Source organism: Typopeltis vanoorti, chromosome 2 (genome assembly GCF_054136105.1).
Source record: "Typopeltis vanoorti isolate ZY-2024b chromosome 2, IOZ_Tvanoo_1.0, whole genome shotgun sequence".
NCBI classification, from domain to species: domain Eukaryota; kingdom Metazoa; phylum Arthropoda; class Arachnida; order Uropygi; family Thelyphonidae; genus Typopeltis; species Typopeltis vanoorti.
In genome coordinates this window covers 156,772,110-156,790,248 of record NC_143550.1, presented here as the reverse complement: position 1 = coordinate 156,790,248, position 18,139 = coordinate 156,772,110, and the positions used below count along the sequence as shown (strand labels likewise).

The following is an 18,139-nucleotide window of genomic DNA, read 5'->3' as shown; positions in this document are numbered from 1 at the left end:
ATGGTAAATAATGTAATAGGTAATAAGATTACCAGCTGTGTACTACATTGATGGAACAGTACTTCAAGAGATTGATGAGGCTAGGGACATAGGGGTGTTGGTAGATAGGGAGATGAAGTTCAGGGGACACATTGCTAAGGTGTCTAAGATTGCACATAGGATTACTTGGTAGTTGAGGAACACACTAACATCCAGAGATAAAGAGGTTATTATTCCCCTTTATAGCATTGATACTTCCACATTTGGATTACTGTGCTCAAGTCTGGTCACTTGGATTCCTTGGAGATGAGGAGGTTGTGGAGAGGATTCAGACGAGAGTGACTAAGTTGGTGAATGATGTAAAAAATGCTCCCTACATTGATAGATTGAGAGCTTGTGGATTACAGAGGTTGGTTGATAGGCAGAGAAGAGGGGATATGATAGAAACAATTAAATTACTAAAAAGTTTTTATAAGATTGATGCAGGGGAAATGTTTCAGCTGTGTGATAGTGATGGAAGAACAAGAGACTATCCCTGGAAATTAAGGAAAAGTGTGGTTAACAAGGGTATGAGAACAAGATTTTTTGCCTAGAGGGTGGTGAATGAGTGGAATGCATTGCCTGACTCAGTTGTGAGTTCTTCGTCTGTAAATGAATTCAAGAAGAGATATGATAGATATTGTTCTGATAGTTTGAATCTCCCGTGATGAGTCTACTGACTCCATGGAGTCAGTAGACTCATCACGGGAGATTCAAACTATCAAAACAATATCTATTGTGATGAGTCTACTGACTCCATGGAGATACCCGTAATAATAATAGTAATAATGATATCAAAATATACTTAAAAAATTGCTTCCATTACTTACATTGTTATACTTTTCATAAAGTGCATTATAAGCAGAAGATTTCTTTGTAATGATGGAAAACAATTCATTAATTCTTTTTTGGCATTCTTCAAGTTCTTCTACCTAATAGAAGAGAATTTTAAAAAAAAAAACTTATGCATCATACCACTATTCCGCCAAAATATAAAAGCTTAAGTAAAATCTGTAATAAAACACATTTATCACTAAAGTATCATGTTTTATTTATGATTAAAATTAATGTATTCTAGTTTATCAAAAATCTAATAAATTAAATTAATAAATTATACTATTAAAACTTCAATATATCTTCTGTTATTTTTAACTGTATGCTATGTATAAATAATTTAAATATATTTAATATGTTAAAAAAATGCAAATTATATTAAGTTTGCATTAAATTCAGAATTTTATTAATAACTTTGATAACACTGGTTGTCTGCAACTTATATATTCGTATCTGCTTCTTAATGTATTGAAATTAACCAGCTTATTAAAAAGATGCCATGTTTAGCATGTATCATCTTTTAATTCATTTTTTATGATGATATACTAAACACTACAGGTTTAACTCAACTGTATACTAACCCTGTGGAGGACAGAAGTTCAGAAAGAAAGAAAAAAAGATAATTGCCATTATACCTGAATGCTTGTAGATAATACTCTTTTTTTTTTTTTCAAATACAGTATATGTGAAGAGGGGCTGTTTTTAAGATGACAGAAAAGAGGAAGTGAATGAAGAAGAGTAGCATTTGATCCATGAATATGGAGCTCAGCTGAGAAGGGATGGTGGCAATGGCCACTACACATGGCTTTACCATAGACCATAAATATTCTATAGCATTAAGATCTAGTTTATTACTCACTTTAAGTTTCTATATCCATTTCATTTTTTGTTTGTCTTACCGACCAGATGTTTGCTTTGACAATGTTGATGGATGCACTATGTGAACAGATAAGCAAGTAGCAGTAGCAATTTCAGCAATGAATTTCAGTTTGGGATTGCTAAAAGATCAAAACTGAGAAGATTTTTTCACGTGGCCTGAAAAAACACACACATAACAACTAAAGCTTCTGACATAATGACCAATCCTTATTATTATTACTACCAGACCTCCATGGAATCAAAAGATTCATAGTGGGAGGCACACAACACACAAAGCCCATCCTACTGTGCTTTAAACTCATTCAATGTTTGATATTTTAAGGATACTTGTGACATAAAGATTGTATAATATAAGCACGTAAACACAAGAAAGATATTTAATTAGACAAATATTTCGGTCTGAAAATTGCAGACCATCTTCAGTGGCACTATAAGAACAGTTTTAAAAAATACAAACAATAGATTATTTAAAAATAGAACAAGCCGCATGATATTATATCGCATATTGTATATAAGATGTTATATAAGTATTAAAGGCAATATTTTAAGCAGAGACATGATTGAAATAAAGATATTAATTAATAATTTCAATAATTTTAAATAACATAAAATTAATATGAAATAATGAGTTATCCTGATTAGACTTTCCCAGATTTTTGATACAGATATACAGTCATTCCGATTCAGGTTAGGACAATGGAGTAAGGCCTCTACACTTTCTTTGAATAAACATTCAAATTTATAGCGGGATCTACGTAAGAGGCGAGTTTTTGACAAAAGGATGTTGTGGTTAGTTTCTATCCCATGCTGAGCCAATCCAGATTTTTTGGGTTTATTGTGATGAATGGAGGATTCATGTTCTTGGATTATTTTTTCTAGAGCGTCCAGTTTGTCCAAAATAGGAGAGATCACAGTTGCAGGGAATTTGATAAACTCCAGGAAGAGACATAGTTGAGCGTTTGCCTTTAGGAGAAGGAAAATGGGAAGATAATTTGTTAATAGGTGAATAAGTAGCTGTTAACTCATATTTCTTCAGAATTCTTGAGAGAGGTTCTGAAATCCTGGAGATGTATGGAATTAGAACACGACGTATTGAATCTTTGTTGTTTAGTGGCAGATTATACAGTACTCTTTTCGGAAAAGCCATTGAGTTTCATGTGCTGTTAGATAATAAAAGGTTCTTTCTGTAGAAAATTAGAAGTAGAACAATTAGTTTTCCTCTTCTCATCTATTTTCCCTCAACCATCCTTTTGGGTAAGATATATAGATGACATCTTTACTGTATGGCCTCACAACAAAGACTCCTTACCTTCTTTTTTAAACAGTATCAATTCCTTACATCATCGTATAAAGTTTATTATGGAAATGGAAAAAAACAACCAGTTATCATTTTTAGACATTCTCCTCATCTGGTCACCTGCAAATACTCTTACAACTACAGTTTACAGGAAACCGACGTTCACAGGTCGTTATATTCTTAAAGAATCGCCCATCATCCTTGTCAAAAGACAGGAATCATAAAATGTCTAATCAGAAGAGCTTATATTATACAAACTCATTCAATGTATCTGCATTTACCACAATGTCAGGCAATGCATTCCACCCACCCACCAACCAATCTTCATGCAAAGAACTTGCTCTTTATGTCCCCTGCTCACACCCTCCTTATATAGCTTCCAGGAATGTCCCCTTATTCTATCCCCTTACCCCATTCTATGAAAAATTTCTTACACATTAACCTGGTAACAATCCTTTACCAATTTAAATGTCTCAATCATATCCCCTCTCTTCCCCCCTATTTACAAGGTTTTGCAACTGCATTCCCTGAATCTATCTTATATTCCACATCCCAAAGACCAGTTAACACCTTAGTCAGTCTTCCCTGAACACTTTCCAAGATGAGTCTTTGACTCCAGGTCTTGGAAAAGGGGTCTTGGAAATAATATCTTCATCACCACGAAAGCCAGGGGACCAAATCTGTGCACAACAATCTATATGAAGCCTGATCAAAGCCTTATACAATGGAACCAGAACCTCTTTATTTCTGCATGTCAAGGTCCTCCACATCATTGTCATTATCTGATGTCGCAACTTCACATTGTATGCAATGTGACCTCTGAATTTCAGATACTTGTCCACCGCTCTAAAGTCTCTTATCTACTCAATTTTCTCCAAAATTTCCCTACCAAATGTATACTTTGCATCCCATTGTTCCACGATCTTTCTGCCACGATCTATACAATGTGTTCCCTAAAGTTTAAATTTCTATCAATCACCATCCTAAGATTCCTTACCTTGTCCACCTACTCCAACAGTTCCATCAACACGGCATGCAACCTCCCATTGCTGGATCCAAAATTTCAAGACACTACATTTAGTTGAATTAAACTGACATACCCATTCCTTTGTCCAACTGTCCAACTTATTAAAATCCTCCTGAAGGTGACTGCTTACAGGATGAAAGTTGCGGGGGAAAACTCTATGGGAAAGAAGCTTGCTCTAAAGCACAGAGATAAAAAGAAATGAAAGGGGAACATTCATTCATGGTAACAATGAGACCACTAGAATGGCTTCCATGAAAATACCTACAAGAGTGGTCTGAAAAGTTATCGGCCTAACAATGAAAAAACGAATTTTTAATTTCAAAATTATTTTTATTTTTCAACATAATCTCTCCCTTAAGACTAATACATTTATTCCAGTGATGATCCAGCACCATTATCCCGTCCCTGTAGTGGTTCTCAGTAAGATCTGCAAAATACCCTTCTACAGCTGCAATCACCTCTTGATTCGAAGAAAAATGCTGACCAGCGAGGCAGAGTTTTAGTTTGGGGAAGAGATAGAAGTCAGAGAGAGTGAAATCTGGGAAATAGGGTGGATGTTCCAACAATTCATAGGGCAGATCCCTTAATTTTCCCATTGCCAAAACACCTTTGTGGGCAGGTGCATTGTCCTGATGAAAGATGATTTTTTTCTTCTGCAAACCGGGTCTTTTCTGATGAATTTTTTCATCTATTTCATCTACACTGATGCCATGACCTTTCCTACTGATGGAACCGACTTTGTCTTCTGTGGCACTGAACAACTGGCTTCTGTCCACTGTTTTTGATACTGAATTTCTTTTGGCTTCTGTCCACTGTTTTGACTGCTGTTTGGATTTTGGTGTGTAATGGTGAATCCAAGTCTCATCCATAGTAAAAAATCAATGCACAAAATCAGTTTTATTCTTGTTAAAACACTCCAAAACTTGTTAAAACCTTATCCAAAACCAAGGTTTGGATAAGGTCTGGATGTGATTTAGGTATGGAATGAAGGATGAAGTCCTTCATTCCAGAAAGAGTTATTTCAGTTATTTGGATGGAGCAGTAATGCCTTTGCAACACCAAAGAACATGAAATCAAGAGTGGCTGGGTGAAGAACATTCTGTTTTAAGGATGGGTAAAGAGGAATCTTTCAGATCAAACTAACATCTACTTCAAGATATTTCTTATACACACAAAGAAAATTAATCAACTTTTATTTTATTTTAATCAATATTTTACATTGATTAGAAGTATATGTCATGAAATTGATAAAAAATCCATCATAAAATAACAAGATATCAAACAAAACAATATAAAGATATGTATATCTTTATATTGTTTTTAAATTTTATTAAGATTTTTTTTTTAAAATATAAATTTTTTTTTAAAAATATTAATGAAATTATACGAACTTTTCGAGCCACTCCTCCAGCTCCAGGTTCACTTTTCTGAACTCTGCTAAGTATAGCATAACCTTCTTCCAAAGCATTTGTGATAAGATCATCGGCTTGTCTCTCCAGATGTGCCATCTGACTAAGTTGTGGTGAGCTTTTTTCTAGATGTAATTCAATTTCTGATACTTTAATTAAAGCCTATAAAAAGTGAGAATTAACTCAATAATTCATGTACAAACACTTAAATAATGTGAAATAATTAACACAAACAATAATATAGACACAAACATAAATAAATAAAATACAGTAACTCACATGATGTCTAAGCCCTATCATCCAACCATGGTAAATAATCATACCTCCAAGGCTAATTAACAGAGTAACTATGATCAAAACTCTTTCATATCTTATTGTTTGTATCCTTTTCAAATTTTTTTTTTGGTTAAAATCATTAATTGTATTGCCATAAGTATGTTTTTAAAATATGAAAATGATATGAAACAGTTGTGATTACTTCATTTATGTCTTTCGTAACAAATATCCAAATAGATGATTATGTAGACTTTCAACCAATAAAAATCAATTATAAAAGGAAATACAATGGATTTATTTTAGTCAGAACAACATAAAAATGAAAACCTACTAGTTTTGCCAGAGATACAGTGGCTTCTTCTGGATTAGGGTGAACAAAAAATACAATAAACATGAACCACAACATTACTAAAATACATAAAAAGGTGTAGGAGTTATTACAATATAAGTTTGCCTATAGATTTAAAGAAAGAGTTGGAATCAATGCTCCCTTTAACACTCCCAACTATATGGAACACTCAAAGTAAAAAACACTGGCATTCTAGGCCAGTTGTAGATGGCATTAGTTTACCTACTTATCTTTTATCAAAACATCTAGCCAATGTTCTAAAGGACCATATTAAACACACAGACGCCTTCATTAAGAACTTCCAACACATTGAAAAAAACCATCTGTATTGAAAAAAACCACAAATATTCTAGCTAATCTAAATATCATATCTTTCTTTCTTCACCTTGAAAACACTGATGCCATGACCTTTCCTGCTGATGGAAAACCAACTTCATCTTCTTTGGTGCTGAACAACCGGTTTCTGTCCACTGCTTTTGACACTGAATTCCTGCTGGTAGCAATGCTACCACTGGTATAGCTCGCAGGATCATTGGAATGTGCAAGCCCCCCCCCCCCCCTCCACCAGGACAAGGTAGAGATACCATCAGGAGGTGCTATCCCTTCAATGGATGAAGAAACTCAGGTGTATGAAGAAGAGTTGTTACACAAACTAAAACAAACTGAATAAGAATTCAGCAATAGGGACTTACTGGATATCAGCACAGATGTTAAAAGATTGTTCGGTTGAACTGGCTATTCCTTTGACCAGGCTATACAATTTGAGTCCCAGAACAAGGAAGATTCCACATGGGTGGGTTGAAAGAATATATGGTAATCCCACTGCACAAGAAGGATGCAAAGACTGATGTATCCAATTGTCAATCTATCAGTATCTCTGGAGTGGTGGTGAAGATTTTTGAAAAACTGGTTAGGGCTTACATACAGAAATGAGTTGACACAGAATCTATCCTTTACAATGAACAGCATGGATTTACTAATGGAAGGTCATGTTTGAGGAACCTGCACACATTCTATAATAAAACTATCATTGAATTAGATAAGAGGAATAGATACATCATGATACTTTTGGATTTTACTAAGGCTTTTGACAGAATACAGCATGGAAGACTGTTGCATAAATTGGAAAATATAGGATTGGATTATAAAATACTAACATGGATAAGAGGAGGGTTGACTGACAATATGAAAGAGCAGTATACAAGGGATGCAAGTCTGCAAGAGTAAGATAATTAATGGTGTACCACAAGGATCAGTTCTTGGTCCATTGATATTCAATCTATACATTATTGACATTGGGGAGGACATGACAGAAGACATACAGCTTTTTGTGATGATTCAGCAAAAATATCAGTCATCCTGGTATCAAGAATGGCTGATCTGCAATACTTGCAGAATGATTTAAACAGACTGAAATTGTGTGAAATTATGTAAAAATGGCTATCAGTTCAAAGTTATTAAAAACTCAAAGGATAATTCCACTAGTGAAACCAACCTTGACATGCAAAGATAAGGAAGTTATTCTGCTGAAACCTTTACCAAGGTCTCAGCAGTGGAAGCAAGAACCAGGAAGATACCAACAATTAATGCAGAAGTCATATATTTCACAAATAGAAGTGGTAAAATAGTGTATCACCTTATTATTAAAATACTCTGAATCAGTGCTAGATGTAGAAAGTTTTTTCACTTGGTTATTAAGGAAATTATACTTACAAAAGGAAGTATGCTTTGCATTATGAGATATACTAAAGCAACTGATGTGAAGTCATCAGCCTCTATATACAAGTAGCCTAGTAATGAAGATACTTCAAACTTCATTTTCTTATATTTGCACAATTAAACAAGAATATAATTTCTTGGCAAGTAACCAAATGAAAACACTTTCTACACCACATTAACCAAGTCACTGTCAGGTTATACATTCATATGACATGGTACATTATCCTGTTGGTAATGTCCATCAAATGCAGGGTAAATGATCAACATGATCAACATGTACTTGGTTATTAATAATGATCAGGTAGGCTATATCATTCAGCCCTTACCCTAGTAATATCAAAGAAGCCTAAAGGTGTCAGAAAAACATAATCTCCATACCATCACTCCATTGCATTACATTGTTTTGACCATATGTGATGGATCCATGGCTTCGTGTTGTCTCTATACTCTTGTCCTTCTGTTTATATGAAATAACAGGATTGAAAATCGATTTTTTCATGTTATCATTCTCCAGTTCTTGGGTGTCTCAGATGCAGATATTTTTTCATTTGCTTCAGCTGTTATCTGCTTGTTTTTAACAGATAGGCATAGCATCATAGCTGTTTGCTGTTGTACTCAATTCAATATAGTGACCAACACCACATTCCATTACACTTCCTCACAGCTCCTAGCCATAGCGAACATTCATTTGACCAACTGGAGCACATATCTAATGGACTTAATGATTTGCTAATCAGCTCTCACAATGATCAGCTTTCTTGATACTGACTTAATACATCCTATTCATCACACCAGTTTTGACATATCTTAGATTCTGTTAAAAGTGGCCATCCTAGAAGGGCAAAAGTTACCGAGATATTTCTTACTGATTCATCTGACTTCAACTTTTGTCACTTGTTGGAGTGTCTTGAACACAGACAGCATCTTGCAGAAGCAATCTATTTATAGCTGATGCCTGTATTCGTATGTTATTATTATTTGTCACCTCGAAGGAGGGCATCTACTCTGCTTCCACCACTCACAATTCACCAACTAACTGCAACTATAATGCCATCTACTGCCGACCACCACCACTAATATTTCCACAGACAATCACAAACATCCTGCCCATGGTGGGATTCGAACCTGCAGCCTCTTGACTGGAGAGAAGACACACACTAACCATTCGGCCAGCCAGGCTGGCCGTTGTGTGTTTCTGATTAATTTCCTTTAGCATTAGGATGTTTTTAATATTTTGATTATTAGAAACATATAAGCACAATACAAGCACCATTAAAAACTCATCTATTATTTTGGCCACTGAGATGGCCAAAATATTAGATGAGTTTTATTATAAAATATTAATTATAGAAAATATAAATTTTTATAAAACATTTTCATACCTTTTCGGCTAATTCAAATAATTTCTTAGCCATATCTAGAAGTTGTAGTCTGTTATCCATGTTGGCCAATAATTCAGAGCTTTCAGCCAAAATAGTATATGCTTTAGCTTTAACTTCCTCTCCTGATGGGTAACCCATATTAAACAACTGTTCTGCTTTATGCAACAAACGAATTGTTTGGTCCTGTTTTTCCTGTAAAAGAAGACAGCAGTAGAAAACTAAACTTTTAATTTAAATAAGAACTTAGCATTCATCTACAAGCAACAATAAGTTAACTATAGTTGCATTCAACAGCAAACATTATCTACATACAAAATATACAATTATTTGATATTAATGATTATATTTTAACTAATTAATTAAATAAACAAACTATTTTACTATATAATTTATCCACTGTGTTTTAATAAAAGAATGACATATTAACTTGATAACTTACATAGACTATAAATGAATTATAAAATATCTGCAGGTAAACTAAAGTTTATGTCAGATGTTTGGAAGCTGTCTCTCTCATTTTTCTAGCTATCAAAGTTTCAGATAACTAGAAATATCAAATGAAAGAAGATGAGCTCACAATCTTCTGATTAGCAAATCATTAAGTCCATTAGATATGCACATTAGATATGTACTAAGCTAACCAAATTGCATCCTGTACCACCTTAAAACCATAAACAAATATGATGTTATTTACGACACAGATGGATGGGACATCATGGTAGCTGGAGCATTATCTGGTTAAACAAGGCATTTGCTCTTTTTATCAGAGGAAACAAGGGCAAAGAGTGAAAGGTCAGTTAATGGAGCAACCTCAAGCTCAATGGAACTGAAGATCATCAGCATAAGAGGCATCAGAAGCTACAAAAGAATTGCCAAAATAATATGTCGACCTACTCATAATTGGTGCTAATGAAACAAAAAAAGTCTAAAACACAATAAATATAAGATCATCAAAAAAAAAAAAAATATATATATATATAGATATATACACACACGCACCATGGTGCCTTGGTTAACGACAGTAATCAGTTCCAGGATTACCATCGTTATCCAAGGTGCAATTCCCCATAAGATTTAATTGAAAATTGATTAATTTGTTCTGGCTCCTCTCCACAACCATAGTACATATTGTCATACAAATATAGTAAATATCATATATTTATTATACAATACACCGTATGTATTTGCTACAAAACAATTAACATTAATAAAATGAATTGTTCATGAAAACAGTTTTGAATTATCAATCTTCACCAGATGGACAATTGGGCTCACTTCGGAGTTTTTTGACAAATGGACCTGTAAAAAACACGTCTAGGGTTGTTTGCTTCTGCCTCTTTTTTAAAATGTTTCTCAAAAACTGCATGGACTTTTCATTAAATAGATCTGCAGTTCTGATAATCTCAGATTTGTTTGGATTCCATTTCATAGCAACATTTTGAACTTCCTCCCACTTTGTCAAAACATTTTTGATTTCAGCAGTCGTAATTTGTTCTTTCTCTCTCCATCCTCATTTTCAGATGAAATTTCCATTTCCTTTTCTTCACATTGCTGCTTGAAAAGTTCTTTTAGCTCATCAGTAGGCAGTTCTCAGTCATGCATCTCCAATAATTCTTCAACATCTTCTTCGTCTACTTCCAAGTTAAGATCATGAGCAGTTGCCACAATATCCTTTACCAATTTGTGTCATTCGTTTGAAGTTTCTTCATTACCAAAGGAAGGACACAGTTTCCTCCATGCTGCTTTGAGACATTTCATTGTTACTTCTTGCCAAGCCTTTACAATTAGCCTAATTGCTATGACAATGTTGAATTCTTCCTTCCAAACTTTTCTTAGGGTTATGTTGGTAGCCTCACACATTTCAAAGCACCTGGTAAAAAGTGTCTTTGTGTAAAGTTTTTTAAAATTTGCAATTATCAGCTGATCCATAGGCTGAATCAGAGATGTAGTCTTGGGAGGAAGAAAAATCACCTTGATAAAATCTAATTCCTCTGGTAGCTCTTCTTGTATGCCCGTTGGACGGCCAGGTGCGTTATCCAAGGTTAAAATTGCTTTTAGAGGCAGATTGTTTTGCTCAAGATAGGCTTTGACAGTTAATCCAAACACTTCGCGAATCCAGTCTCTAAATTCTATTCTTGTGACCCAGGCGTTGCTGTTAGACTTCCATGAAATACCGAGATTGAATTTAGAGACATTGAACTTTTTGAATGTTCGGAGATTCTCTGAGTGATAGATTAACATTGGTTTTACCTTGCAGTCTCCACTAGCATTTGCTGCTAAAAGCAATATTAACCTATCATTCATTGGTTTATGCCCAGGAAGTGTTTTTTCTTCTTTTGTGTTAAATGTCCTGTTGGGCATTTTCTTCCAAAATAATCCAGTCTCATCACAATTGAAGACCTGTTGAGGTAGGTATTCTCCTTCTTCTATAATTCTTGTAAAGCTATTGACAAATTTATCTGCTGCTGCTTTGTCAGCACGAGCAGCCTCTCCTTGTCTGACCACACTATGAATTCCTGTTCTTTTTTTAAAGTTGTCAAACCAACCTCTGCTACCTTCGAAATCATCATCATCTACCTCAGAACTTGATCCCGAAGTCTTCTTTTTCGAATCTTGATAAATCTGTTTAGCTTTCTGACAGATGGCATTTTTGAGATGTAGTATCGCCCGCCATTTCTCCTTCTTTGATCCAAATTAGAAATAGATTTTCTATTTGCTCAAAAAGAAGCCCTCTGACATTCAATCTTGAAGTTCCCTTAGCAACCTTGGCTATCATAAGTTCTTCTTTCTTAGCCAAAATGGTTGATATTGTAGAATGACTGGTTTCATATATTATTCGAGATAGCTGCATAACTTTCACACCTTAATGATGTATTGCTATTATTTCTTTCTTCTGTTCAATAAAGAAAATTTTTCCATTTTTTTTCCCCTCACTAGCTTTCTTTTTGGGACCCGTTTTGTCACACAGTAAAAAAATTCACTCTATAAAAAAAAGATATGCAAAATACGGTATTATTACAAATTGTACAACACTAATACAAGGGATACAAAGAATATATCGTCACCTGAAAATAAAAGTTCAAAAAAAAAACTTTTTGAAATAAAAATTAACAGCTAAATTCGAAACCTGCAATTTTTGACTTAGTGCATTTTGTTTGTAAGGTGACGATATTAGATACCTAACTGGTAATTAATTTATGGAATTAACAACGCATATGAAGTATTTAATTAAAGATAACTTTAATGACTCACTTCTATATTTCAGCAATGTCACATTGCCATCTTCAGGAACATAAAGATATGGTATGTGCACTAAGGAACTAACAAAGCAAATGAGGAAGAAAGTAAGAAACTAATTTTGTTCCTAAAGTCCTAATGGTGCCCTCTTGCAGGCTAATTTGGTAGTCTTGGCAGTTGGGCTGAAGTTCTCATAATGAAAGTCTCCCAAATTTGGGGCAGTTTCATGCACCCAAATTTGTTGAGGTTAGGAACGTTTTTTAGAGCTTCTGAAGATTCTTTGAATAATCTTTCGTATTTAAACTTGCTGCGATGGATTATTTTTGTTTTCTTCCAAATTGGAAGAAAATTGCGATGGATTATTTTTGTTTTCTTCCAAATTGGAAGAAAACAAAAATAATCCATCGCAGCAAGTTTAAATATGAAAGATTATTCAAAGAATCTTCAGCAGCTCTAAAAAACGTTCCTAACCTCAACAAATTTGGGTGCATGAAACTGCCCCAAATTTGGGAGACTTTCATTATGAGAACTTCAGCCCAACTGCCAAGACTACCAAATTAGCCCGCAAGAGGGCACCATTAGGACTTTAGGAACAAAATTAGTTTCTTACTTTCTTCCTCATTTGCTTTGTTAGTTCCTTAGTGCACATACCATATCTTTATGTTCCTGAAGATGGCAATGTGACATTGCCGAAATATAGAAGTGATTCATTAAAGTTATCTTTAATTAAATACTTCATATGCGTTGTTAATTCCGTAAATTAATTACCAGTTATGTCTAACCAACGTATAAGTCTTACTACTAGATATTAGATACCGTAACATACACTGATTAACAGCTTATAGATACAATGATTATTATACAAATGAGATTTGATTTTGCCTTTTGATGGCGAACAAACAGTGGCACGCACCAGCCGATTTATAGTCTATATGAACCAACACATAAAAAATAAATGCCTAAATACTCATTTTCATCATAAAACGAATTTATACCCACAAATTTAAAAATAAAGCACAGTACACAACAAGAAAAGAAACAATAAACGGAAAACGTAAACAGCTGGCTATGATGGGTCAAACATATCTGAGATTCACAGCTATGCCGCGTGGCTGTTCTCTATTCGACAATGTTTTCCCGCGCGAGGCTGAGTGCGATTGGAAAATTCCGGTTTTTTAGATTATATACAGGTTCACATAATTGAGAGTCGTTAACCAAAGCCTGTGTCATTAACCAAGAGATATTTTTCTTACAGCCACTCGTCGTTAACCAAATACGTCGTTATCTGAGGCCTTGTTAATCAAGTCACCACTGTATATATGTGTATAAAGTTTTTTTTTTATGTTCTTAAGGGTCAAAGCTGTATAACTGAGAGGAGACCTCCACATAGCCTTTAAAGGAATGCGGAGAACCGACCAGGGCTTCTGACCTAATGTCCAATCCTCACCTTCTCGTGGTGCACCCTGTTGGGTATCTACTTAAATACTGAACGAACAAGGATGGGCTGGCAATTTGGGATTTAGCCGACCAAATTGTATTCTTATTGGTTAAACCAAAATAAAAAATAATGGTACAACATGACAAAATTTCATGTCGGCTGGGGCGTCGCCAGGTTAAACAAGACCCCTGTTGTTTTCGCCAGGGAACCAGGGCGAACAGCGAAAAGTCAGCTATTGGAACAAATCTGAAAACAAACCCCAACTCAACATCACCAGAGTTAAAGATCGGTACTATCAACATAAGAAGACTGAATGGCAAAGAAATGGAGCTAGTTGAGGAATTAGATAAGTACCAGATCGACATAATAGCTATGACTGAAACAAAAAAGACAAAAAAAAAAACAGGTGAGATCTTTTTGAGCAATAAATACAAAATGTTATATTCAGGCAATGACAATCAAGGAAAAGAAGGAGTAGCCATAGTATTAAACACTAAATACAAGGCTAATCTTCTTGAATGGCAGGCAGTCTCAAGTAGAGTGATGTGGGCAAATATCAGATTGGCGAACTGGACAATGAGACTTATTTGTGCCTATAGTCCCACAGAAGGTTCTACTAAGGTAGAAGTGGAGGAATGTTTTGAGTCTAGAGAAAGCAACTGACACAATGAAAAAGGAAAAGTTGGTCCTTGTTGGGGATCTAAATAGCAGAGTAGGAAAAGATTGTCAAACATACAAAAATGTTTTGCAAAAATTTGGAGAAAAGAGCAAAGCTAATAATAATGGCAAATATCTGTTGGATTTCTGCTCAGGACATGGACTGGTTATTACTAACACCATGTTCCAACATAAAAATGTGCACAAATTCACATGGAGAGAAGAGGCTAGGAATAAGAAAAGTCTCGTTGATTATGTTATTTTTGATAGTGATGTTTTCTCCCTGGTGCAGGACACTAGAGTGTACAGAGGATTTGAAATTGGAAGTGATCACTATTTAGTCTTGAGCAGGATAAAATTGAATTTCATATTGAAAAGAATAACGTGTAAGAAAGTTTTAAAGCGAATAAAAGTTAAGCAGTTCTCAGATGTGAACTGTAGACTAAAATACACAAAGATTATTGAAGAAAAAAGGAAAGAGTTTGAGAACAGGAATCAAACCTTGGAGATTCAGTGGCAAACTCTGAAGAAAACATTGATTGATTCTGCCAGAGAGGCATGTGGTGAGGTTGTCTGCAAGGATAAAAAAATCAGAACTCCCTGGTGGACACAGGAAGTTAAAGAGGCATTGAAGAAAAAGAAGAAAGCATATCAAAAGTTCCTGTCAAATAAGTCAGCTTGTGCTCTTAGAGCATTTGTCTCTATATTCTCTAAGAGCACAAGCTGACTTATTTGACAGGAACTTTTGATATGCTAAACACTGTGTAAAACTAGCTAAACAAAAGTCATGGGAGGACTTTGGCAAGAATATAGAAAATAAATATCAAGAAGTTGGCAAAATATTCTGGAGGTTGTTGAAGAAGCTTAGGAATGGAGGAAAGAGTGCTGTAAAAGGAGTTAGAGATGATAAAGGTGACATGAAAACGGGAGAAAAGGATATCCTTGAAGTATGGAATAATTACTTTGAAAAACTGCTAAATGAAACAAGCAGTGATGACAGCACAGTGGTAAAAAACACTGCCCAGGCATTCAGTCAGGAATACATATCCATACTTGAAGTAGAAAAAGCCATCAAAAGCTTGAAATGTGGAAAGGCAGCAGGAGTAGATGATATTCGACCAGAAATGCTGAAGTATGGTGGTATAAGAGTCTTACAGTGGCTGCACTGCATAGTTCATAAAGCCTGGATAGAGGGATGAATTCCCAATGATTGGAGTAGAGCTCTCATAGTACCCATATATAAAAAGGGAAATAAAACTGAATGTGAGAATTACAGAGGTATTTCTCTACTGAGTGTTCCTGGCAAGATCTATGCAAGTATACTTGAGAAACGGTTGAGAAGAATTGTGGAAGAAAAGCTTGGTGAAGAACAAGCTGGCTTCAGGCCAAATAGAGGCTGTCAGGATCAGATCTTCACTTTACCACAAATAGTCGAGAAAGCATGGGAATATAACAGAGATCTGTATTTAAGTTTTGTCGATTTGGAAAAGGCATATGACAAGGTGCCAAGAGAGAAGCTATTCAATACGCTACAGTTATATGGTGTGAATGAGGCATTATATCAAGCAATACTTAGTCTTTATCTGAGTTGTAAGTCAGCAGTTAGAATTGAAGGAAGTACAGGAAGATGGTTTAATGTTAAATCTGGTGTCAGACAAGGATGTACATTATCCCCTTTGTTATTCATTATCTATATGGATCACATTATGAAGGAAAGTGGTATTAAAAATGATATCAAAATTGGAGATGTTAATGTCAGCTCTTTGCTTTATGCGGATGATGTTATACTTTATGCGGATGATGTTATACTATAAATAAATCCGCTACAAGTCTGCAAGATTCTCTGACTAAATTGAATAGCTGTTGTAATAGATATGGTATGAAGGTCAGCAATAAAAAGACAAAGACAATGAAAATAGGCAGAATCATTGTAAATGTCAACTGTGTTATGAATGGTGAACCTGTGGAACAAGTAAAATATTTCAGCTACTTAGGCACGATTTTTACTGAAGATTATTAAATATAGAAATAGACAAGAGAATCAGCAAAGCTGGTATGGTGGGAAGTCAGTTGAATAAATTCATATGGAATAAGAAAGAAATTAGTCGGAACACTAAATTAGCTGTATTCAAGACAGTGTTCAAACCAGTTTTAACTTATGGACCTGAGAGCTGGGTCAGAAGTAAAACACTTGACCAAAGACTAGAGACTGCAGATATGAGAGTCCTGAGAAAGATTATAGGCGTTGGCAATATCATATTAAAAATGCGGATATTAGGAAAGAACTTGACATTATCGGCATCCAGGAATGCGTTAGCAGAGTGGTATGGTCACCTAAACAGAATGGGCAAAGAAAGATTAGCAAAACAAGTGTTCTCTGCCAGGTTGGCAGCAAAACGACCCAGAGGTAGACTAAGATATAGGTGGATTGATACGGTACAAAGTGCCTTAGACGATAGAAATATAAGATCTGATAATGTTGGAGTCTTGACAAGTAACAGACTGATTTGGAGGAAAATTGTAGATAGGAAGTTAGTAATAATGTAATTTATTTCATGTAGTACTATCATATCCTGTACACCCCTTGAGGGTACATGACAGGAATTTGATGATGATGAAGTTTTTTTTTTTTACCTTGGGTATAATATGTTAAAGATACCAAGTTATTTTAAATATAAACCTGGCTTTTTACTCCATTTCTCAAGTAAGCAAACAGACAAGTCAGTCAAGTTTACACCTGCAAGTGTTGCAAGTCTAGCTGACCCTGCATGTAGTGCAAGTCCAAGGCAAAGATAGAATAAGCTCTGATCACTATTCTTAATATTTACCCTTAGTGCAAAGCACATCTCCAGAGGAGATGTATGATGCCATGTATTAAAAGCAAGGGGCCACTACCCAGACCAGTTTCGACCTTTATTGAGGTCTCGTCAGTGGGAGCCAAGCTAAGAAATACTAAGTTGTAAGTAATACAGAGCTTATAAATATTTTACCAACACAAGGATAAGGTGCTTTGACCTTATTAAATAAAAATCTCAGGATGAGAGATAGATGTATAAATTTTTTTTACCTTGGGTATAATATGTTAAAGATACCAAGTTATTTTAAATATAAGCCTAGTTTTTTACTCCATTTCCCAAGTAAGCAAACAGACAAGTCAGTCAAATTTGCGCCTGCAAGTCTAGCTGACCCTGCACGTAGTGCAAGTCCAAGGCAACTCGTGGTAAAGGTAGAATAAGCTCTAATCACTATTTCTTAATATTTACCCTTAGTGCAAAGCACATCTCCAGAGGAGATGTATGATGCTATGTATTAAAGGCAAGGGGCCACTACCCAGACTTGCACTACATGCACGGTCAGCTAGACTTGCAACACTTGCAGGCGCCGACTTGACTGACTTGTCTGTTTGCTTACTTGGGAAATGGAGTAAAAAACCAGGTTTATATTTAAAATAACTTGGTATCTTTAATATATATATACAGTAAACTCTCAATTTAACAGACTATTAGGGGATAAGGGTTATCTGCAAAATCGAAAGTCCGCTAAATTGTGAATCTTAAATAGTACTAAAAATAAAACACTTTCAGTGGTACAATATTAATATATTTTAATGAGAACAT

General features: G+C 34.9%; 1 protein-coding gene across 1 annotated transcript in view; it reads right to left on the bottom strand.

The window, feature by feature from the left end:
• LOC150109560 (coiled-coil domain-containing protein 141-like) overlaps window positions 1-18,139 on the bottom strand; it is a 451,763-nt gene that overhangs the window by 312,009 nt on the left and 121,615 nt on the right. Inside the window, exons 7-9 of the mRNA XM_090409020.1 lie at window positions 9,191-9,382; window positions 5,447-5,626; window positions 849-950 (exon numbers count right to left, since the gene is read on the bottom strand). Coding sequence (XP_090265146.1) covers window positions 849-950; window positions 5,447-5,626; window positions 9,191-9,382 — 474 coding nt within the window. The remainder of the gene's footprint in view (window positions 1-848; window positions 951-5,446; window positions 5,627-9,190; window positions 9,383-18,139) is intronic.